Source organism: Halichoeres trimaculatus, unplaced genomic scaffold, assembly GCF_033239565.1.
Source record: "Halichoeres trimaculatus isolate MK-OKI-2021-1 unplaced genomic scaffold, fHalTri1.1 fHalTri1_scaffold_12, whole genome shotgun sequence".
NCBI classification, from domain to species: Eukaryota; Metazoa; Chordata; class Actinopteri; order Labriformes; family Labridae; genus Halichoeres; species Halichoeres trimaculatus.
In genome coordinates this window covers 5,432,824-5,457,179 of record NW_027437190.1, presented here as the reverse complement: position 1 = coordinate 5,457,179, position 24,356 = coordinate 5,432,824, and the positions used below count along the sequence as shown (strand labels likewise).

Below are 24,356 nucleotides of genomic sequence, written 5' to 3'. Positions count from 1 at the left end.
TTCACCCCTGTATTTGTTGAATATGCTCGTTTTGTTTTGTTTTTTGAAGATACTGAATGATTTGGTTTCTTTTAAGTCTCTGTCCAGTGTATTCTTTAAGTAACCCCCAAAATCCTCACTCTGCTGACTTTTCTGGTTTCATACTGTGGGGACTACACTTTACTGCTTGATCCATCTACAATCGAATGCAGCATAGCTCTCATGTGCCTTGATTAGCGTGGTACATTCAGCTGGTGAACCTTGTTCTTTTTGTTTAGGCAGGTTGTTACACCCATCAGAAACACACATGGTTTAGTCAAGTCATCAGGAGTAAATAAGCATCACATTTCACAGCCCAGTTGAAAATCAAACCTGTTACATCCCTACAAACAAATCATGTGTTAATAGCATTCAGTCATCACACTTTAATCAGAGGTTAGTTCATGTGTAAATGCTTCAGAGTTAGTGTTCAGTATGCCTTCTTTAATGCTACTGAAAAAAATACAACTTTAACCATTTTTTCCATTCTGCTTTGGGTTAAAGAATGCCCTTCTCACCAGCTAGGCTTAGTGAAATTTGACTTTTCCACTCTTTGAATGAATCATGGGTAATCTGGTGTGGTCCATCCTAGTCTGGTTTGGACAGAGCAGGGGATGTTTGCTGGTCATCACGGGGGTCAATGGGAGGTTAGCGTCAACTGGTCAGTGGCCAAGCACCCCGCTGACCAATCAGCCGTCTGCATCTGTGTCTGCGAAGGCACTAAATCTACCTCTGGGTTTTAGCAGTCAGATTATGTCAGGGTAGAGGTCATTCCAGCAGACACTTCAGGAAGTAGTTTGAAACTTGTATAAACTGCGCTTTATCTTAATCTGTGTTTTGTCAGTGCTGCCTGTCAGAGCGTCTGTTTTAAGAGGAGCTGGTAGCTATTGTTTCCCTTCACTATGGTTGTAAACAAGGACGGCTCACCTGTCTGTGCTCTGAACTAGAGTCAACACCAAGGGGTATCATACGGTTTAGAAAAATGAAGCTTATGCAGCAGTACTAAAAACTGCAGATTATTGAGTATCTGCTTAAATATTGTTGGAGTGCGATATGTAACAACAACATTAAATGTAGGAAGAAAATTGTAATAAAAAACAAAATCTAACAAGATGCTGAGCCCAAAAAAATAATACATTTTTGCCCAAAATGTAACAACTGGTTACGATGATTGGCTTCATCAGGAGCAGATAAGTAACGCAGTGGAGACCACATCCATATTTTATTCAGTCTCTGGTTTACACCAATCCAGCTATTGAAGTCCAGATACAGACATCATACCTGGGCTTTGTTAAATCAATCAGATCCAATACCTGTATGAATTTGACATTCTGTATTCCTGAATATGAAACTGAGAGATGTGTTTTGGCAGCTCCAGGGTATCCCAACTCTTTGAGCCAGAGCTGAATAAACACACAATCAAACTGACTGTATTATGATTTTATGAGATTATTAACACGTACCTGCAGTTTAGGGGAAGTAAATCCTCAAAACTAACAGGAACTTCTGTAAAACTCAGTGGTGAATGAGTGAGGAATTTAATTTTCTGTATTAAAAAAATGTATCAAATAGATCTGCACCACTTTGTTTAAGACAAAGTGTTCCAAAACATTAACAGCAATCAGTGCAACTAACATGTCTGTGAATAGCATGATGCTACTCTGCCTTCTGGTATTCCCTCTGTTGCTGGGTTTGCACGGCTAGCTTGTCCATCTTATTGGAGATAGATCTTACGTTCCCAATAACAATGGGTGGAAGGACAGGTCCATGTCCTCACTTCTTAGCTCACACCTGAGAACCAGCACGTCGTCCTCGCCTCCTCCTCCTCACCTTGTGGGGAAACATCAGGCCTTGCACCAGTTAGTATTGACATGCTACAGGCTGCTAACAGCTGATCTCACATTTAAATAATGCAGCCGTGGTTACATGTAGGATCTCCAGACAAACACAGGAGCAAAAATAGTAAAAATATCACTGAAGACACAAAAAGTTTGGTGTCCATGACCAACAAATGAACCATACAAAGTAATGATCCACTCCAAATACAAAGATGATAAAAAAAGATGAAAAAATTACAAGAAATAGACAAACATGACTTCAGCATATTAACCTTATGTATATAAGAATAGAAAATGTATAACTAGATGATGATTACACTTCAGCAGCTAAAAATAGATCTTTGGCCACCCGCCTGGTATTGTTTTTGTGTGGGAAACACTTCATTAAATCCCAATCATGACTTTAATGGAGCATAGAAACTGACATCCACTTCATTCAGTCCTCCACTGGTCAAGCTGCTCACTGATGGCAGTCTGAGTCACTGTGTGTGATCTGAGGTAGTTTAGAGCTCGTAACGCTGCTCTGTGTGGAATGACTCATGTCCGTCCAGGGTACTGTAAGATTTAAGAGTGACAACAAGCAGACGTCAGAGCTCCACATATCTGCGGCGAAGCTCATCACTGGGATAGTGTTTAGCTGTTGATAAATGTTAGCACATGTTCTCGGAGGCTACAGTGTCAGAAAAATATCTTTTGTCGCTTTATTCTGTTGTGTCATACATTTAAATGTTTTCAAGATGCCCTGTATTCTGTTAGGATGTGTGGAAAAACTCTGTAAACTGTGCAGCTGCCTAACCCGGCCAGAAAACACCCACAACAGATATTAAAACTCTTAGTAAGTTCTTTCCTGGTTAAATAACTGCATAAATAAAATGATAAATTATAGTAAACTGTGGTTTACTGGTAAATACCTGGGTTCTGTTTGCTGCTGTAGTTCTTTTTAATCCTTGAGTGTTTTTGTGACTTTAGAGCTACAGACGCTCTGTATTTAACACTCTGCGATGTGTTTTCTCATAAAATAAACACTGAAGGAAAAAAAAAGTAGCATCTCAAGCACAGATCTGCTGACCATAGATAGGATCAGTGGTTTGTGCCCTGTCCTTTTCTTTCAGAGTGTGTTAAATCATTGAATACTTACAATTTGATTTTTTTTTTGTGCAAGTTTCTTTGCTTTTATTCTTCCCTTCTCTCTCTTGCCCTTATTTTCTAACCTTTTCTCTTTTCCCTCCTTGTATCCTGACCACTTTCTTTGTCTTTCTGTTCTTATAGGTATTTGGTTTCCAGGCAGGCTTGACATGCCAGGACAGTACAGGAAGTTTCCTTCCTCTCATCCCGGTCATTCCCTCCTTCAGCACAGCACTTTATGGGAAGCTGATCCAGATGCCTGCATGCTGGTGAGTTTGTAGCACTATAACATGGATGGACATGTGGGTGTGCACAGAGGCAGCACAGGGCCCCTCGTGAACTGTCTCCTCTGAGGGGCATGGTGTAGAAGGTTCTTCAATTTTTCCATGACTGGTCAGCACCACGCACTTAAGCACAGGACGGACCTGGACTGAATGCAGGGATATGTTATTAAAAACACTCAGGTAATAGGAATAAATCACTTGTTATTATGAGAAGACAAAGCCATAACGTTAACGAGCCACCACAGAGCAAATTACAAAAACACAGAAATGAACTTTGTTACAACCATCATTATTTATTTACGTGCTAAAATTCAGAATTATTTGTCAAATCATTCCACAAAAAAAAGTGTGCAATATAAAAGAAGTGGGGCAAGAATGGAGCGTACAATGAGCATACTATACATCAAAACTTCTCATGAGACACTTTAGCCCCACTTCTACCAAGCATTCAGGTATAGATCGGTACAGTTTGGTACAGGTTGGATCGGTAAAGCCTGAATCTGCTTGGGTTTCCACAACCAACAGTGCCCCCTCTTGGTAGGTGGCTTGTAAGACAGATGCTGATTGCCGTGTCAGTTATGTAACCCCTGCTAATAAATCCAACAAAGAGGACAAACGTGTCACAGTAAACAAAGAGAAACGATGGAAGACATACAGCAATTTTTCTTTGGGAAGTGACGATTACTTTGACCAGTCAACAGTCTACAGTGTTGAAGCTCCACCTTCTGGGACCAGATTGGTTTAGTCCAGCACCCCAAGGGAGGGGTCTCAAAAAGTGGGACAGTTAAACTTGGTGATTTTGGGACCTGTCCCGGGATAAAGGCCCATTTATGTTAAAGGCTTTGTATGGATACGGACGGACGGAGCCTTCTGTCCGTGCTCTGCTTTCATTCTGTCCACGTTTCCATGAAACTTGTGGATATGGATCAAACGGAGCAGTACCACTAGAAACTGTGGGGACAGTGTTGCTGTTACTACTCGATACAAAGCTTTAGTTAGACATAAAGAAGAAATAACAATGGCATAACTTTTGTGATGTATTTAACAGCCTCACCGACCACCGCCTCATACAACGCTGCCTTCGTTTTTGCCTTTTATGCAAGGGATACATTATTAATGCCTCCTCCGCAGTTGTCATGTTTGTTTTTCAGTTTTGTTATCATAAATTTTTGTCTCAGGCTGACCCCCCCTGGTGGATATATTAGTTAACTGCAATGCCAACATACAGAATGTATCGAAGTCTGTGAGCAGAGATGGTAACATCGTATGAAACAGACAGATACATTTTTGTACATAAAGGGAGGAGAAATGGGCCTTTAGTCAGTGGAAACGCCACAAAATGTGTGCCGTACCGAACTGAACCACTTGGTGGGAATGGGGCTTTTGTATGTCTGAGTACTGCACACTCCGAACTACAGCGCACTGTTCATGTTTTTCCAATCCTTCAAGGTCTATCGACTACATGTCACATTCACTGACTCCACCGTCATACTCTACTGGCAGAGGACACTGAACTAGAGCTCCATCAGTACCAACTGATTCCATTCACAGGCATCCATAAACTGCTGGCTTCACCACCGGGAGCAAATTAGCGTTCAGTCTGCGTCCAGTGTCATGTTTGGGATCAAACTTCCTCAGAGAAAAGTGGTTTCACTGCTGAACCGAAGCAGGCCCTGGAGACCCACCTGAGTCCCTGCACACCTGGGGCTGTTGTCTCTCAGAAACCCATTTACCAGGGATGATGAGCTCACTGCTGGATCACTCCTCTCAGTGCACAAACAAACAAACTGCTCTGTCTTTCAGTCCATGAAACACAGAGCTGTTTTAAAAAATAATTCACTCCATCATTGTGGCTTTGAGTGAGCGCCATCTGGAAAGCCATCGACTCTCTTTCTCTCACACACACTCATACTCAAGAGGCCAACACACACATTGTGCCCTCTCTCTCACACCTTGCAGTCAAAGTGCCTGTTAAAGCAGGAAACCTGTGCGAGAGCACTAGCTTGGGGATTCGATTTCCCCCCATTAATTTAGATTTAAACATGTCAAACAGCTGCAGATGTTTGACTTCTCCTAAGTTCTTCTCCAGACAAACATTGTGTCTACTGTACAGTGGTTAGCTGGCCACAAAGGGTACCACACAGCCTTCAGCACGATGAATGAGTGCGTCTGTAAAAAGAACCTGTTTCCCTGTGCTCTCTGCTCTCAATAAGAGACCACTGGCTGCTTGTTTCATCTCCAGCCCCCCTCGTCTCTGCTCTGCCTGCCTCGAATAGTGGATGCAGATGTCAAACGGATGTCATTTTTCTTACTGACAATCAGTCGAGGTTTCACATCTTTGAAGATCCTTTTGGTTCGGTGCTCTCCTGTAGCTTTTCCTAAAGCTTGGACCTGCCCATCGAATAAAAACCGACAACCTCACAGAGTCCCACTGACGTGTCAGGAAAGTGCTGTGGTATACTTAGTGTGCCAGTCTTTGAAGAAATACAACAAATGCATGTCCTGTAACAGTACCCATCACAAGACTTGATCTTTGTGTATTTGAAAAGATTTAGAACCGCTTAAGCCCCGTTTCTACCAAGCAGTCTGGTTTAGATCAGTACAGTTTGGTACGGGTTGAATGAGTTAAACCTGATCCAGTTTGAGTTTCCACAGCCAACTGTGTCCTTCTTGGTAGGTGGCGTGTAAGCCAGAAGCTGATAGCCAGGTCAGCTACGTTATAGCATGATGGCATGGCAGCGTGACACTGTGTACCCTGCTAACAAATCCAATAAAGAAGAAAAAATCGACACGGTACACAAAGAACATTGATGGAAGACATCCAGCAATTCATCTTCTTTGTGATTGGCCTGTGACTCTTTGTTACAAAGAACAATCAAGCTTTCCTTCTATATCACTGCTGTCACACAGGAAGTGACGACTCTTTCCACAAACCAACAGACTGCAGTGTTTCTAGCTCCACCTTCCAAACTGCTGGCTTGATGGAAACAGGGCTTTATTGATATGGTCATGTGATCGTTTCATAGAAGTTACATGTTGGTGTTTATGTCAGTCTCTTCTCTTGCCGATAACTGGTAGAGTTGTTCTCTTGAGTTATGAGGCCGTCACCTGCCAAATTAGTGAGTCATTTTTTGACCTTTCCCATCTAGATAGGAAGTATGGCTCCCTCGCGTCATGACCTGTGTCACTGCAGTCAAACTCCAGTAATTACAGTCTGACAGGTCAGACAGGCCCCTGGAAGAATGGTGAAGATCAAGTCTGACATAGTCTGACGGACAGTATTTTGATGACTTCTGAACTGTAAAAGCAGTTAGGATCCAAAGACATGTAAGCGTAAGTAAAGATTGAGAGAGTAATCTAAAAACAAAAGCTACCCGATTTATTTGCAAGTCTTCCCTAGTTTTCTTCGTGTATCAGTTTGCAGAAACACACAGTAGGTAGAGTTCGAATTAATCCCCCTCTTGCTGGCGATGGCACTGGGCGAAGAAATAAGTTGATGGAGCAGGAAGCAAACTGTCACATTTATAAGATAATGTGGGATTAATGTGTTTTTATTTGATTGTAAAGACAACATGAACCAGTTATGAGTAGAGTCTAAAGAGGTGTAAAAGGAGCAGATGGTCTATTGGCTGAGGACATAAGTAATGGTTAAGATCAATGGTAATCACCCTAATCACAAGAGAAACTGCTGAAAATTCTGGGTCAGTGTATGTTTAGCTGTGCTTTCCTCTTTAAAAGAACATAGTGTAGTGAAACAGACAATTATTCTATCAGCTGTGTCTCTGTAGATATGAGCCTAGTGTGTGAGGAGACATGGTTTTACTAGGGAGCAGCCGGGGTTTAGTGAGCTGCTGAAGGGGAAGACTTTGTGAACACTTGCAACCAGAAGAGTTTCAGAGGTACTGTGTGTATTACATCTTTATGATGCTTCTTATTGGTTTACTTTGCCTTTAAAAGTTAACTTACCCCCGGGACCTAAACCCAACACAGTTTCTGAAGTACAACCATACTGAATGCTAAGAACATTTAAAGGGGGACTGCTGTTGAGGGGCGGAGGTGGCAGTGGTATGCAGCACCAGGGCTATTCTGCTGGGTTTCATATCAGCGTTAACAGGGTATTCGCCTGGATGGAGGCAGTTAAAAGTTAGGCGTGTCCCTTTGCCTCCAATTAACAACCCTCACTTGGTTTCCACATCTGATTGGACCCAGTGTGAACTGAGACTCTGACCTTTTTTGACAGAAACACCAGAACATCCTGTACATGGGTAACTGAGGCTCTAAAAGGACAAATGGGCAAGGTAGTGCTCATAGGAGTTGGCGTGCAGCAGTGTCACATTGCAGTTTTAAAAAACCGCAAGGGACTGTTTTGTATTTGAGGAAATTTACTTCTCTGAAACTGTCTGGGTCAGGAATAAATACATCAGTATGACAGTCCATCAGCGCAGCATCCCAGACATAGCAGAGTGCCTGGAACAACCAGCTCATCTTAGAGGCCAAGGAGGGTCAAGGCAACCCAACAGTTGTTTGGCTTGACATGGTGAGTGCACATGGATCAATCTCTAATGACCTCATCAGCACAGCTGTGGAGCACTACCTTATCCCTCATCATATCAGAGGTATATGAGCCAGCTACTTCAAAGGATCCAAGCTGCAATATAAGAACACCCTTTTCACCACCCAGCGGCAAACTGCTGAAGGACCTCCCCATCCTGCTTATCACAGTGTGGATTGACTGCTTCATCTCATCTACATGCAGAATTGATTTTTAAAGCACTTAATGAAGTGGCAGCAAAGGCGTGGAGGAAATCTAGACCCAGAAAGAAGCGTATCAGAAACGAGAACGTGGCTGTAAGGTCCCAGGCAGATTATACCATCTGATGAAGAAAGCCCAATGAAGTGACTGTGTGTAGACCATGTAGATGACACCAGCAGAAAAAAAGCAAGAGATGAAGAATAAACATCTTTGCTAGTGTTGGAGCCTGATAGCTTTCTTGGCTCTTTGTTGTGTTTTGACTTTATCTCTTGACACTGAGTATGACATGGGGTTTATGTTGACTTATCAAGTACCAGGTGGGATTCTGGTGATAGATGATGAATGCTTGCTGGTCAAAGAATGGAAACAGTGTGAATGGACACTGCTACTTCGGCGGGCAGATGACTGCAGAACCCCAGTGACTTATCAGGGTTTATCTTTTGGACTGTGAACTGAAAGCCTGACGTTTCAGTGACACACTGACCTCTACCCCTGTCTGAGTAAGGCGGTCACTTAACCCATGTGTATTTCCTGTGAAACCAACAGGAAAGAGAAATGAATTCTCTAACACTCTGCATTTCACCATCATGATCCAAGCAGAGTACTGTGCACTTTAGGAGGAGAGGCAAAGGATACTGGGACAGAACAGAGATCACAATAAGCTGTTAATGAGAAAGCAGGCCATGTATAGAAAAGCCCCATTTCCACCAAGCAGTCCGGTTTGGTTCAGTACGGTTTGGCACGGTATTGTACGGTTTAGCCTGATCCTGTTTGCATTTCCACAGCAAACTATGCCCCCACATGGTAGTTGGCGTGTAAGCCGGATGTCAAAAGCTTCATCTGTTAAATAATAGCGTGACACCATTGCAACTCAACACAGTGTACCCTGTGAAGAAATGCAACAAAGAAGAAAAACATGACACAGTATACAAAGAGCAACAATGGAAGACATCTAGTATTTTGTCTTTTTTGTGATTTCCATATGGCTCTTTGTTTCAAAGTGCAATCAAGCTTTTGTTTCAGAGAACACTGTGTGCCGCCAGGAGAAATACAACAGCCGCTGTTGCATGGTAAGAGATGATTCTTTTGACTAATCAACGTCTGTTGTAGCTCTACCTTCCGAGATTGGATCGGTTTAGTTTGGTACTCCTAGGTCCCAAAAACTGGGACGACTTGTCTCGGTTATTTGGAGATTATTATTTGGGGATCTGTTCCGAGATTAGTAGATGGAAACGTCGTAAAATGCATGCTGTGCTAAGAAAAAGCGAACTGAACCACTTGGTGGAAACGGGGCTAAAGAGGCACATAGCAATAGAAAGTCCTCTGAACACTGGCTGTAGTCTTAAAACAGGAAAGATGGAAAAGGCATCAGAACTAGTCAAAGGCAGTCCCACCTATCCAGTTATCATGAAGAGGGAAAGACACAGACCTCCAACGATACCAAGAAAAGTCCCTACAGACAGCCTGAGAGTGGTAGATGAGGGGGAACCCAGGAAGGGAACCACTCTTTCGCAAGATCATCTAATTTCTCTGAGGCTTGACCTAGTCTTGTGATCCAAGAGGGAAAACAAGATCACCCTGGTAGAACCAACTGTCCCGTTGGGAGACATTTCAGATGAGGACCGAAGAGCTTCCAAGAACCATGACCTAGTCCAACAGTGCGGGGACAAATGGTGGTAGGCCTGGCTTTCTCCACTGAAGTGAGGTTTCTACCTGCTCTGGGAGGGGAAGCAGCAGAGAGATCCTTGGGTTGGCTTTGGATCAGGAGGAAGGAGCCTAGCTAGAAGTCAAGAGAAGATGAGCAGTGAGTTACCATCATGTCAGGCTGCCAACCAGGGGATGTTGTGGTTCAGGTTTAAACTGTCTGAAGGTCTTTGCACTGAGTCTGCTTTTTTCAGATGTGGTTTTTCGATCCGTAATCAAAAAAAAAAAGGTCACGCATAGACACCTTGCACACTGAATCCAGTGTTTTTTTTTCTAATAAATGTGAATATTAAAGGAATTGATCTTGAGCAGTATGTTAGAGGTATGCGTGCAGGCACACACGTAGGCACACAGACATACAGACACACTCTCACACACACATGCATACACAGACAAGTCTTTATTAATCATCCAAACAGCCCAAAATGTGTAGAGAAAATGTGTTGGAAAATGTGATGTTGCAAGTAGCCTACAGCGTCTCTGAGTAGTCAAACTACCCAGGAAACGAGCTGGGTGGATGCTAAAAAACAAGAAAAGTCGAACCTGTTCCAAAAAAAAAATAAAAATGACGGACCAAAGTTTTGGTGCGACTGCAGCAGTGCGGATATATGAATATAAATGATAAACCTTAACTCTAACTATATAGCCCTGACACTCTAAAAAAGAAACATAAATATGTAACAAATAAAAATGTGCTTTTGTTCTGAAAGAAGATGCACGACATAAAATGCTTTTTCCAACAGCACATTAAAATTGTGTCTTAAGATCACAGTTATGAAATGTTGAAGCCATAGTCTCACCACTTTGCACTGAACACCGTGTTTTGACCAAACTGTCACTTGTTTAACAAAAATACAAAAACTCTGAAATGATTTTTCACACCAAAGCAAATAAAGCATCCGGCTTTCCTTACCCCAGTGACAGCCAGTTCCTGGGGCTCCCAGCTTCTCTGGGACTGTGTTTAGGTTTTCAGCTGGGCTGGCTGTGAAACCTGTTACACCCCCCCACTAAAAGAAAAAAGGAAAAGCAGAGCGAGGTTGGGCTTGTCAGAAGTGCCACCTGCACTGATATACTTAAAGCCTAAGCTCACCCACTAACTTTGACACATGGACACATATTCAGGCACACACACTTGCTCTCACACTATATAATATTCCTCATAGTGAGCCACCTGACAGCCGCAACAGATGGAGGCAGGCCAAGGCCAGGGCCCACCAACCAACCAAGCAACAAACCAGCAGCAGCCAAGTGTGGCTTGTCACATTGCAGGTCGTAATTCAACCTCATGGCAGCTTTTATGTGGTGTTTTTAGCAGCCTCTTTTCCTCGTTCAGCCCTTTCTGAGGGGAGACTTTCTCAAAGCATCTGGCTTTACAGGTGCATTTTATGTCACCACAAAAGCTGAGTTGCCTTGAAAATATTTCTGAATAGAAAATAATTTTGCTTCTCCCTTGATATCTCATTATTGATCCAGCTATTTTAGATTTTCACTTCTCAGCCCTACCTGTAGGTTTGTTTGAGCTGAAACTGAGAAGTCTTTAATAGGTCTGGAACGGTTGTCTGGACTCTAAATTAGCTCATGTTGTGATTTATGAAGGCTGCTTGAGGAATCTGAGGCATGGGGCTTCTGATGTGATTGTAATACCTCATTACTCCTGTTCATAGTTAGTCATAGCAAGCTGCTCCTGGTCTGTGTTTCCACACACAGCCAAGACCAGGGGAACCAATGCTTCCTACATGCTTCAGTTCAGATCTTTTCAGATCCAGATTGAGTAAATGTACATAAACAGCATTAGTTTTTGAGAACACTGACTGAGGCTGTTACATTTGTCTACCAGTCAGTTTGAAACATAACGTCACCAACAAGTTGAATTGGAAGAGTTATTGAATATTCAAAGGGAGTGGCTGTTGAATGAAAGAGTCCTGATGAGACTGAGTGGCCCTCAATTATCAAACATGTGTACAACTAAAAAATGGGTGTACTCTCATATCCACGCACAGATCGACATTTATCAGTCTAAACATGGGCGGAGGGTACGCTCAGATTCCACACCAGATCTGAGTTTGTGCGTGCAAGTTTCATGTCAGACGAGAGCACATGAGGAAAATCTGCCTGTGGCAGAGAATTATAAGACCAAAGAGTGCAGAGCATTTTCAGACAGACAGAGGTTCACTGGAGAATGCTTAGATAGTTATATTAGATATGACACATAGAATGTAGCTAATTTTGACTCTTCTTCTGCCAATCTCTGTAAAGTACTTTACTTGTGAAACAGAAGCGCAAACGAACAACTGTGCCAAAAGTATCCTTGTTGTCCCCACAGGGAATATTTTTGCAGCTGGAGACATACAAAAACATTAACAGCATAAATCAGCCACACCAAGTGCTAAAGCACATTAAAGATGAAACATGAAGTCCAGAGATTCTGCAGTTCTACAGTTTCATTTAAGAGAGGCTTTTGTCCAAGTGATGTACAACACAAGCAACAATGTAGACAGAAGGGAAAACCTTAGTTAGTGCAACAAAGTTCTATAAGTTATTTGGCCGGAGGTGCTGACATAAAGTGCAAAAAAAATTTTTTTTTTTTTCTAGGGCTGTCACTTTAACGGATTAATTAGATTAGTTAATTGCACTGCAAATTATTGCATTATAAAAATGAACATGATTAACTTATTAGCTCATTTTCAGTGCATCTTGAATGATCTTCGAAGACCCAAATAATATTGTTTTGACTATGTGAACACCAAAACTACCGAAGAAGAGTGGACTCTCTTCTTTTGCGTCTCTCTTCCTGTAATTGATCCTAAAAACAGACAAAAAGTACTTTTTTTAACAAGTTCATCTCGGGCGCTCCATCCTTTGATCCTCTCCATGACCTCTGTCGTCTTTTCTTGCAAGTGCGCTGCTCTTTCTCTCTGAACTACCGTGACAGATCCTCAGTTGCAGCGTCTCACTATGTCTCTGTCATCTCACATCTTCTCTTCATATCCATGCTGATCTTTCATCCAAAGAGCACATCGCTCTCACCAACAGTAGTTTCCGAGCAGGATTTTAAATGACAAGCTCTGCCAGACCCTGCCTCCCCCCTGCTGAAAAACGTAACTTACCTCCATAGACGCAGTTAACGGTCAAACAACATCAATGTCAGCGAACACAGACATTTAAACATTGGCCAGTTGAAAAAATTTTTGCAAATCTTCTCTTCTTCGTGGATTCATTTGATTAGTCACGCACTACAGTTTTGTGATGTCCTAGAATTAAAATTCTTTATTTGGGAACCTTAAGAAGATATAAGATTAAAATGTGATTAATTAAATTAATTACAAATCCTGTAATTAATTAGATTATTTTTTTAATCGCCTCACAGCACTAGTTTTGTCCTATGTAAAATAATGTGTCTATTACTAACCACAATTAATTACTCCAACACTATATTTCAACCTTCAACAATGAGCAGTGCAAAATATTCACTACTTTTTTAAGATTCTCCAGCAACATGATAAAAATTATGGTAAAAATGAACACGAGTAAAGTTAATAAAAACAGTCTGTAGGTTAAGTTTGTATTCCTGCATATTAAAAGTGTGTTATTATCTTCATCCTGCGCGGTACAGGTTCTTCTGTGCCTTGTGTCTGAACAGATGCAGACCAGGTAAAAGCTCCACTCTATCAGTCTGTGACAGGTTCAGGCTGGAGTCTGACTGCAGCTTCTCTGAAAGCTGTAACACAGTTTTTAGTTTTTCTTTCCAAGTCTCTGAAACTTGTACAGAAATAATTAATAATATTATAGCTTCTTATAGTTAGGTATCAAAGATTAATTCAAGTATAAACGGAGGATGTGTAAATTAAATGTTGAAATTCTGCTGTAGTTTCGTTTGTCACATCCTTGCTGCTGACAGCTGCAGTGATTTCTTTGCAGACTAGGTTTTTCTGACTCTCTCAAACACCACTTTTCAGGCTGCCAAGCAACACAGCTTCACTTCTCTCTACCTGTGTTGCTATGGTGTTCATCTTGAGCACAGAAAAGTCTCAATTTTTTCTTGTAATGTGTCCCTCCATGATGTAAATCCGTGGGTTAGCCCAGCTGAACCTTGAATATTTAAGGGGTGTGTTATCAAAATTACAATTGCTTTCAGCCAGTAGACTACACCATGATATGCACACACGTTTCATACATCACACATAAACTTTGCCATAAACCCATTTCTACACCCCAATCTGTGCCAGAATATGTGACTTGTGATTGGCATTCTGAGACAGCTGTGCTAAACTTATTCATCAGCCATTGTGCTTTTTGACCAAAGGTATGTTCCTTGTATTCAATCATAAAGTAATGACTTGATTTGATATTCAAAGTCTTGAATACAAACTGAACAACCTAAATTAATCAGGTTTTCTGCTTGAATGGTCTGAAGGCTGAATGAATGGTGAGCATTGTATGAACTGGGCCGTTTCTTGTTCTTGGAGATGTATTTTTAAGCGACGATTCTGAAGGGATGAAGGCACACTCCATCAAGAAGTCCTCGTGTATTAACAGATGTTGAGGAATGTCGAATGATGTAATATTGTTCCAGTTTTAACTCTAAAATGAGCAGCAGAACAGATCGAGAGCTGTAGGGAAAAACATAATATTTAAGGTGGCACGGACTATTAAGTGTTTTTGCCGACTACGTGGTCCATTTTTTTTCTCCCCGACATCTGGTGTCAGACTGTTTTATTTGGTTTTATGGCTGACAGAAATCAATGGATGTATTGAGAGGCCTTGTATAAAAGGAAATGACATGAGTGAATGTGGGGCTTGTGCTGTCAGTGATTGACGTCTCAGTTTTGATGCAAAGTCTGAAGCGTGTTTTTCGCCTCTGCTCGCTCTGCTGTCGAAGCTTTTCATTTCCCTTTTCATTTGGTAGCTTGAATCAACATTAGCTCAGTCCCAAAGTCTGTATCATCGGCTGGTGAGCTCTCTAAAGGAAATATTCCTGCATTCTTGGAGTATTTAGTTTTGGATAACCCATAAGTCACCAAAACCCTTAAAGCAAATTCAGGAGCAGCTGTGGATGTTTTGAGTTGAGTGAAAGACCCTATTAATGCCTGATATAGTCATCTGTGAAACTAAATCTTCAGGGAGGGAAAACAGTGGGAAAGAGTGAAGGAGAGGAGGATTATCCACTCTGAGTGGATTATCATCTACTGTGGTGTGCATTCCATGATCCTCTTTCGCCACCACACCTCAGCGCTGCTCCACAACCAAGCGCCCCTGATTTTTGCTTCCTCAGAAAAAATATGTAGAGGTTTTAGGGACAAAACTATTGGTGTCATTGAGATGGTTTTTGTTTTGAGCTTTATCTACCAAAGCAGCTTGGCTAGAGGGTTACTGAAGTTAACTCTACACTAGAAAACAACTGAACTCTGATCAAATGTTTTTGTCTTATTTTTGGTAGAAAATGTCTTTTTAGATTTAATTTGAGCCACATTCACCCGACCAGTCCAGAAAAATGTCTTGTTTCAAGTTATTTAAGACAAAATGAGGTCTGAATTAGTTGTAACAAGTCAAAAAAATCTGCCAATGTAACAAGAGAAAAGTTATTTGTATTAAGACATTATTCTAGTTGTAAGCAAATTTTTGGGCATTTTTTTCTTGTTTTTTTTTTTAACTTATCTCTAAATAACTTGAAATAAGAAATTTTTTGAGACTGATTAGAGGAATGTGGCTCATATCGAGTATAACAAGACAATTTTACTTAAAAAAGATAAAACCACTTGATAAGATTTCAGTTTTTGCTGTGTTGATTACCCTAAACAATTGAGGCTTGACAACGCAATCTACAAAGAGCTCAACAAACTCTGGATCCTAACCATAAATGTCTTGTGGTGTGTGTTGTTGTCTCTAAACAGAGGTCTCCTAACTTGTTGTCTCCTGTATGAGCGACTGTATGTCCTCCACATGTTTTTAGTCTTGATATTTCTTTCCCGTCAACACCTGATGAGCCACGTCATTGCCGTTTTCTCGCCTTGCACTCTGCAGCTGTCCGCACAACTTGATTAAAATATTTCTTTTAGTAATCCCTGCGTAAAGACGAAGCCCTCTCCTGAGACGGGCCCTACTCTTCATGCATGTCTTTGTACTCATGTTTGTGTGTGCCTGTGTGTGTGTGTGCGTACATGTGAAAGAGTAAGAGTGAGTTACAGAGAGTGAGCTTTTGCACCTCAGTGTGTTTGGGGTCAGGGGTTCTCCAGATGGGCGGAAGAAAGAGAACACATGTATGTGAGTGGAAAGGAGAGATTGAAAGGTTTTTATTTCTTTAAAGAGTTTAGATGCTTCAGGATGGATGGATGAGAAAAGCACACATGGAGCACCTTTTTTACCTCTAAGAACAAAAAACTTAGAGCTGTTCCTTCCCATTTTTTTTCTTTTGCAAAGTGCAGCTTGAGTGGCCTGCATTGTAGCTCTCTCTTCATTCCTCTTTTTTCCCTTTGTTTTTCTTCTTGTCCTTTTAGTTATCTTTGTAAATGGAGTCTATCATGACTTTTTATGGCTCATTTGTTGGCCACTGTCACTGAACTGGTAAAGTCTGCAGTGATTTTTTTTTCTTTTTTAGTTCCTGTGTGTAACCATGTTTGTATTGTTAACACACAAATCAGTTGTTCACAGCCTGTAGCATGGTGATGCTAAACAGTGCTAGGCCCAATGTTCCCTGCAAACTGAGGCAAAGGAGGCAAGGTTGACATGCTCGCATCGGACTGTGAGCTAAGAAGAGATGACATCAACCTGTCCTTCCATCCATCATTATGGGGAATGTAAGATCCATCTACAATCAGATGAATGAGCTAGCCTTGTAAATTTCCCAGTTGTTGGGCCATAGACTATTGAAAAAAATGGAAGTCATCTGCTTGTCTCAAAGTAAAGTCCCTACAGAATCTGTTCCCCCTGGTGGCTGGCTGTGGTACAGGTCAAAAAATCCATCTCCCCAGTCAATCCAGGTGAGCTGTGGTCAAACTTTAAAGATAAATTCACCTGGTAGAAATGTTTCTTACGTCCGTTTGCTGTGGTGATGTGAAGATATTATTGGGCTGAGCTGTGTTCAAGTCCTGTTTTTTCAGAATAGTTTGTTTTTTATTAGTTATTAGCAGTTAAAAACATGGTTTTATGTTACGTTTAATGGTGATTGACAGCTGCTGTTGTTGTGTAGTTTTTTTTGGAAAAAGTAAGATTCATTGGAAAGGAGAGCCAGGAAGTGACTTGAGTCTCTAAAGAAAACAAAAAACTTTGTTTTCACCCAGCTCCACTCTGATTGTATACTGTGTAGACTCTGGCTGCATTATGGAGGTGCCTCTGATGGAGTATTTTGATTTCATAACCACACAATGGTAAAAGGCAAAGCTGCAGCCTCTGTGTAGGTAGAATAAAGGCGTATCTTAGCGACGATTCAGCTCCATTCAAAATAATACTCTGACATAAAGTCTTTCCAGTCTCTCTGTTTGATTCACTTTCTTATTTAAGTCTCCTCAACTAACCAATATCCTGGCGGTAAAATGAGAAGTTTTCCCGCCCACTGAGTTGACCACTGGGTTCAAACTGCTGAGTGTGAAGTGCTTGAGCGTAATGTTGATTTGGACTCACTGCGAGACGCTGCAGTGAGTCTTCTCCAGATAAATGAAGTGAGTGAAGAGCACCTGATAACTCTGCCTGGTTACTTTCAAGAGGGGTCAGCGACCTCGTTGTGCAGGGACAGAGGATTCTGTTTTACCCAGAATCAATCAGCTCCACAGAGGAGGAAAAGTGAAAACCTGTCAATAAACACTTCCCTCCTTTTTCAGTCTAATTCCCTCCAAGGAAGTCTTAAAGGTGGGTGACAATAGCAGCGGAGGATTCTGCTGACTCTTTGGGAATGTTTGTATTTGTCGGTGAAGATGAGACAGTGAATGATTAGTAGAAACTTCAGATAACTTATCACCTGTCCCAGGACAGTGGCTGTTTGTTGTATCTATCAGTGAAATATGTCAGCCAGTAATGGATTACACTGGCTTTGTAGTGAGCCCAGATAAGTCCAAGTAGAGCAAAAGTAGCACATTGTTAAAGGGAGTCTGGGGTGAATGACTACCTTGTTGACATTCCTGTTTTGTTTTGTTTTCTTCTGTGAATCTTGTTTACATTTTGTGTTTGAGTACTTCCTGCTTGTTTTAACTGTTAACTCACTGTAGTATCACGCTGTGTTTCATGTTGAGCTGCCATTTCAGACTAAATCCTGGGTTAGGGGTTGTTTTACAGATCAAGGGCCTCCTCATCTCTCCTAGATCTTCTAACTCTCACAGTGGTCTGAGTTCCTGTATTTTGGGGCAAGAGGTCTATGAAAGGAGTAATAAGATCTGAAGTCTGCACTAATGGCAAGATATTCAAACTTCTGACCAAGGACTTTTTGTCAACATGCACGAACCATGTGGCCTGATCCAGTTTAATCAAACATGTCTCGTATGCCCCGTTTCCACCAAGCAGTCTGGTCTGGATCAGTACAGTTTGGTACAGGTCAGATCAGTGAAGCCTGATCCTGTTAGGGTTACAAACACAACCGTGCCCTTCTTGGCAGCCAGTGTGTAGCTGGATACCAATGAGCGAGTCAGCTATTAGGGATGGAATGGTTTCTGAAAAAAATCGGAACTGTTTGGGCTTAGGTTCTGGGCGTGTGTTTCAGTTTGTGTTTTTCTTTTTACTAGATTTCTTTTTTTTTCTATTACTACTCAGTTTGTATGTATGTAACTCCAATCATACACAACTCGAGATGAAGGAGTACTAGCAAAGAAGTCAGAGTTAGAGGATGTACCTGTGGCGTTGAGTTGTTCTGCTGTCTGGGAGCACTTAAGATACAGTGTGAGCTCTGATGATGGCAGTGAGAAAGTGACAGAAAAAACGGCAACTGACTGTTGCAAACTTAGAGACTTTGTCTCTACATTGAGCGACTTTTCAATGACTTTTCAGACCTCTCTGGCGAGTTTTTTTAAGACGACAGCTGTTGTGACTTTTCTGGAGTTTGGAGAATCCGAAGCTTGTTTTGATCTCCTCAATGGTCAGTGTGTGTGAGTCCCTCTATTCAACCTATTCAAAACACAGACAGACAGTCCTCCTCACTCACAGCAGTATGTGTGTGTCTCATTATGGTCACTTCTGCCGGTCCCAAGCCCAGATAAAGGAGGAGGGTTGATATTCAGAAATAAAGAAACGAGAACAGAAGAGAGTTAATTTTTAGTTGTAAACATATTGATGATGTGTTTTACCTGTTTTCTGTCTCCCCCGTGTTATTTCTCTCTCCGACAGAGTCTATGACAACTACATGCACATGGATTATTACGCAGATCAGACAGCAGCGTAATTTAGAGGCTTTTAGTGACTTCTGGGGCAGCAAATAGTTGCTTTCCTTACTGAGGAGTTGGCATGTTGAAACAAGCAATGTTTTATTCAACTTTAAAGATGTTTGAAATAGGAAACAGCCTCTTTCTTTTAAGTTTTTCATGACTATACATGACAGAATTGTTAAAAAAATAATCTGTTAATGGTGGATTATTAGAGTAAATGGTAATCTAGGGTGTTAAAAACAACAGCGTTCACTAAACCAAACCAAAAACTGTGACCACATGGTGATAAGAACCAAACCGTGGTTTTTGTGAACCGTTCCAGTGAAGTAAAAGTAAAATGTGTCACAGCTGGTAAAGGTGCTCAGGACTCTAGCCTCATGCCACATAGAAAAAAAAAACTGCTGTTTCTTATATAAGAACTGTTCCATTCATATCATTTCAAATCAGTAAATGTGATAAAGTGGAAAGTGCAGTTATTGCACATCCGTCTGTTGTGGTGATGCTGTCTAAACTTCTTGTGGTGTTGGAGCGTGAGCGATAGAGGCCACGTTTACACAACAACATTTAATCTGAGAATGCTAAAACGCAGTGAAAATGCAGGGGTAAAAAAACTGCGATAGGCCAGGCCTACAGTCAGCGCTATAACTGTCTGGTCCAGAAGGCGCTTCTGAGAGATCTCCACCCAAGTAGAGTCGAGCGCACATTTAGTTGAAAGACAGTCAGCAGATTCAGCAGATTCAGCAGCACAAGCACAACACGGTAGTTTGTGACAATTGTAATGACAGTACTGTTGTCCTGTTGTATGCGTGAAGTGCAAAGCGGAGTGCGACGTCATCATTTTCACAGCAATGGTGTCAGCAGCGTTTCAGAAAAATCCCACTCTGGAGCCCGTTTTCAAAAGTTTGCATTTTAGGTCGGCTGAAATGCTATTTCTGTGTAAATGCGAGGCTGAAACGCAACAAAACTTTTGCATTTCACCCTAAAACCGTTGTCGTGTAAACAGCCCTAGAGAGGGATTGGAGGGGCTAAGCTCAGTTTTGTCTGGTTTGAACAGAAAATTTTTGGTCCCAGCAGCTAAATAGTCACCAAAGCTGTCAGCTGGCCACTCCTGACTCCGGGTCTTTTGTCACTCTGTCACTGTCCTTAGTGGGACAGGTGGGAAAATGAGCCTTAATGTATTTGAAACACACCAGATAAAGAATATCATACACATCCAGAAAGGTTGGTTTGGCCTGACATCTAATATTATACTTGGTTCTTGTAATTATTACAGTGTGGGTAATTAATTATTTTTTTTTAAAAGATGTATTTGAGCTACATACTTCCTGCAGTCTTCCTCAGAGAAGTCACAGGCTGGTGTTGCTGTGACTTGTCTGTCAGTTGATTTATGGAGGTTTGGTCGTCTTACCTGAAGCAGCAAGTCAACCACGCCACCTGTTGTCTCTCAGGTGTGTGACAGCGTGTGGGACCCCCCTTATCCTGGTTAAGTCCTGGTGCTTTCCTGATCTCCACAGCTTCCCTTATCGTATCTGATGCTCTCTAAGTGATGACCTCTGTCTTTTCCATGATGTGTTTTTGTCCCTTTGATATTGTCTGAGAGCGCTGGTTTAAAGTTTTGATCCACTTTTTGTTTATTTCATGTGCATTCTCAACATTTTTTTCCTCACCTCCTCTCCTGTGCACTAACCACATGGGTTCCAACAGCTCCTGACTAATTTTGATTTCCCTTTAACAGTTTCCTGATGGCCTCTGTGTTTTAAATCATTTATAGACTTGAAGGGGGACTGTGGGGTCAGGGGCTGCCTATTCTAAGGCACCAAAGTGCAACGCAGGGACCTGATTTCTTTTAAGTCACGATCCAAGAGAGCTGAATCCCCATTTCTGGTGGGTCTCATATAATGTGGAGACCCACCCAGAGTGAGCCCAGAAGTACACTTTATTGAGTTTTACTCCCCAAGGCCACGCTTTCCAATATGGATTCTACAATTTAGCAATAAATTACATTTTGTCACTTTTTCCATGCATCTGTGTTTCTCATTCAAAGATGTGTTTAAATGTTTTTCACTCTTGTTGATGCAGAAGATGTTTGGACTGCTGGTTTTACCTCTGCAGCTCTTCAAGACTTTTTGTGAAGATCAAAAGCTCCTCCTGCCAGAAAGATGTTTACCAAGTTGCAGCAACAAACTTCGGCTTTGCCAGCTACTTAATGAAACCCAATGAGTGTCTGGCTGTCCACACTTCCAGCATTTCCAAAACATACTAATGAGACTCTCTGTTTCTCATTTAGCTCCAGGATTTAAGTTGCTGTTTGCAGAGAATCGGGCGAAATATAATAAAAACAGGTGCATAATTAAAGTTTTAGGCGACCACATGCACATGACAGCTCCCCTGAAATGCTATAAACACTCAAATAAGCCAACAAACTTTCATCCCTTGCCAGTAATCTCATTGAAGTGGCTTTGCAGGCACATTTGCTCCACATGTGGGGACATTGTTTTTGCTGAGTCCCCTTTACTTTCTTTTGTTCAGCAGCAATATCTAGTTACGTGTACACACAGGCATGAAAGCAGTCTAACACACAAAACACATGAAATGGTTTGATTGAGGTCGTGCTGTGTAGCATGGAGCAGTAGTTTCCCAATGGAGGAGCACCATGACATGGAATGGCTCACAGTAGTGCCAAACGCACCATATGTGGCGCTGGATGAAGTATGTGTGCCTTAAGGTAAACTCATTCACCCTTTCACTGTGGAGTTTCCCTCTTCAAGGCTTTGATTTTCCTCTTTCTTTATCAACCCCTCTCCGTCTCAGAGCTATTCCTCTTTGGACTGCGAGCAGTTAAGATCCCCGCGCTTGCACGATGGCAGCCAACAGCTCATGTCATCCTGCCTAGCCACCCAGAAGCAGAATAAAGAGAAGATAAAGAGGCACGGGGAGAAGGAGAGAGGGAGGGAAACAGAGGAGTTAAACAATTGCAGAGCGGGACTTGTAACATGTCCCACATTCTGAAGTGGGAACAGACAAAAGTTAATGTGTAATTAAACGAGCTGTGATTCTTCTTTCTAAGACACTGCAGCCATCCCTGGAGTGAGTTTTTACGCTGGGTGCTGCCTTAAGAGGGTCAGACTTTTTCATGTCCGTTAATAAATGTAGTCATGCCAGCATGTTTGCGTGAACACACCCTCTAAAACAGGGGGCTGCAACCTTTACTTTTATAGAAACCATTTTTCCTCAGCTCACCTGGATTACAGTAATTCCAAAGCCACAAAATCTACAGTGTCTTCCCAATAAAGAAAACAAAGGGGATAACATTCCATACTTGGTTAGAGTTTAGTTAACACTTATCTAAATGAAAAGTTTTTGAATTTATCCAATTGCAGATGTGTTAGTGTTGTATTTTTTTATAAATTTGCAGATAATTCAAAAATTAAAAAACTACGAAAATTGCAAAAAAAAAAGAAGTTTAACGAATTTAGAAAAAAATTCAATTTTATTTTAAAATCAAAAAGTACAAAAAAATTCAATTTTTTTAAAGGAATTAAAAATAGGAAAAATAACAAATCATGAAATAAAATGATATTTAATACACAAAATGATATTTAATACATAGTTAGAATTTAGTAAACACTTCTCTAAATGAAAAGGTTTTGAATTTATGGAATTGTACATGTGATGTGTTAGTGTTTTTTTTTAATTGATTTGCAGATATTTCAAAAATTTTCAAATTAAAAAATACAAAAATTAGAAAAATCTGAAATTTAATGAATTTGCCAAACGTTTTATTTTTTATTTATTTTACAAAGTATCAAAAATTCTGAAAATTTTAAAAAGAATTAAAATTTCAAAAATTTACAAAACATTAAATAAAATGGAATTAAACACATTTGCATTAACTTCATTAAAAAATCGGAATATATTAAAGAAAGAAATTTGATTAATTTTCAAATATAAAAAATAAATGCAACAAAATTTGCTAACACTTCATTTTTTTTAACTTTCAAAATGCTGTAAAAATTTCAAAAAGTTTTAGAAAGTTAAAAAAATATATGTTCAATAAAGTTTTTCACAAATTTTCAGAAATCCTACTTGAATTTGATATCATATAATTTTTTTGTTGGTTACTTATGTCTTTCCATATATCCAGAATTTAAATTAAGCCAGCAGGTTGCCAGTTAAATGAATCCATCCACACAGAATTAAAATCAGTATTGTCTTCCAGATTAGTCTTTTTGTAGATTTAGTTTTCTTCCCAGGGCTGTAAAACTTGAGGTTAGCGACAGGTGCATGGAAAGTTGGTGGGCTGTTGTTGTAAGAGGTGAAGTAGAGCGGTGGCAGGCTTTATTCACAGATGGGATGAAGATTTAGTTCAACAAAATTTTAACGCATGATTTGAGTTGGTGTCAATGTCTGTAATCATCAATACCCTCTGTGAGAAAATTAAGAAATCTTTACTTCAATAATATTTTTTAAAGCTCCAAGGAGCCACTGCGAAAGGAGTCAGAGACGCAGGTTGCAGACTCTTGCCCCGAAACAACAGACAGAGGGTTTTCTGCTTTTGTTTTTGCTGCCTGTGTTTTTCCCCATGTGAAGGAAGGAACAAGGGAACAGAGAGATGTGAGGGCTGAAAAAAGAATTCCTGGTTATAATCAAATTACCCCTTAAAGCAGGGTATGTTTCATCTGCAGCAGAGGATGTCTAAATGTGTTTGGATATGAATTAGTCATTAGTTGTAGAGTGGATTGGAAAGTATTAGACAGAGTGGATTCACACACACAGAAAGAGGAAGTGTGTGTGTGTAAAAGTGTGTCAGATGATAAATGAGAATGAGGTCCGCTGTGTTCCTGATGGACAGGAGCCTGGAGGATCCAATCTATCTGCACTGTTACCTCATCCCCCCCGAACGCTCGACTCATCAGCTTGTCATACTCGCGCGCGCACACACACACACACACACACACGCTCACACACACTTTTGGAGGCAGATGAAATGTTAAATGTGCAAAGATTCTTTTAGAGTCAGGTTTCAGGGCTGAACATCTCTTCACATAAATCATCATCACAGTTCAGACTGAAGGCAGAGGGGGTCAGAGGCAACCAGGCAAACAGAACTTTCCTGCCAAGTCACTGAGGACAGACGAGCTGACACTTCCTCAGTTTCCTGTTCCAGTTTGGAAATGTCTGCCTGACCACTAATGCTGTTAAAGAGCTGTTTAACAAAGCAGTGATCTTGATGGATTTCTGAGAGTTTGGCCCATTTGCTCCCACTGGTGTCTGTCCTCTTTAATGTTTG

At 41.0% G+C, this 24,356-nt stretch overlaps 1 protein-coding gene across 3 annotated transcripts in view; it reads left to right on the top strand.

Annotated features, from left to right (window-relative positions):
• Positions 1-24,356, top strand: part of vps13b (vacuolar protein sorting 13 homolog B) — a 411,975-nt gene that overhangs the window by 50,384 nt on the left and 337,235 nt on the right. For all 3 annotated transcript variants that reach the window (XM_074682783.1, XM_074682782.1, XM_074682784.1), the window contains one exon: positions 3,126-3,250. In XM_074682783.1, the coding sequence (XP_074538884.1) occupies positions 3,126-3,250 (125 nt within the window). The remainder of the gene's footprint in view (positions 1-3,125; positions 3,251-24,356) is intronic.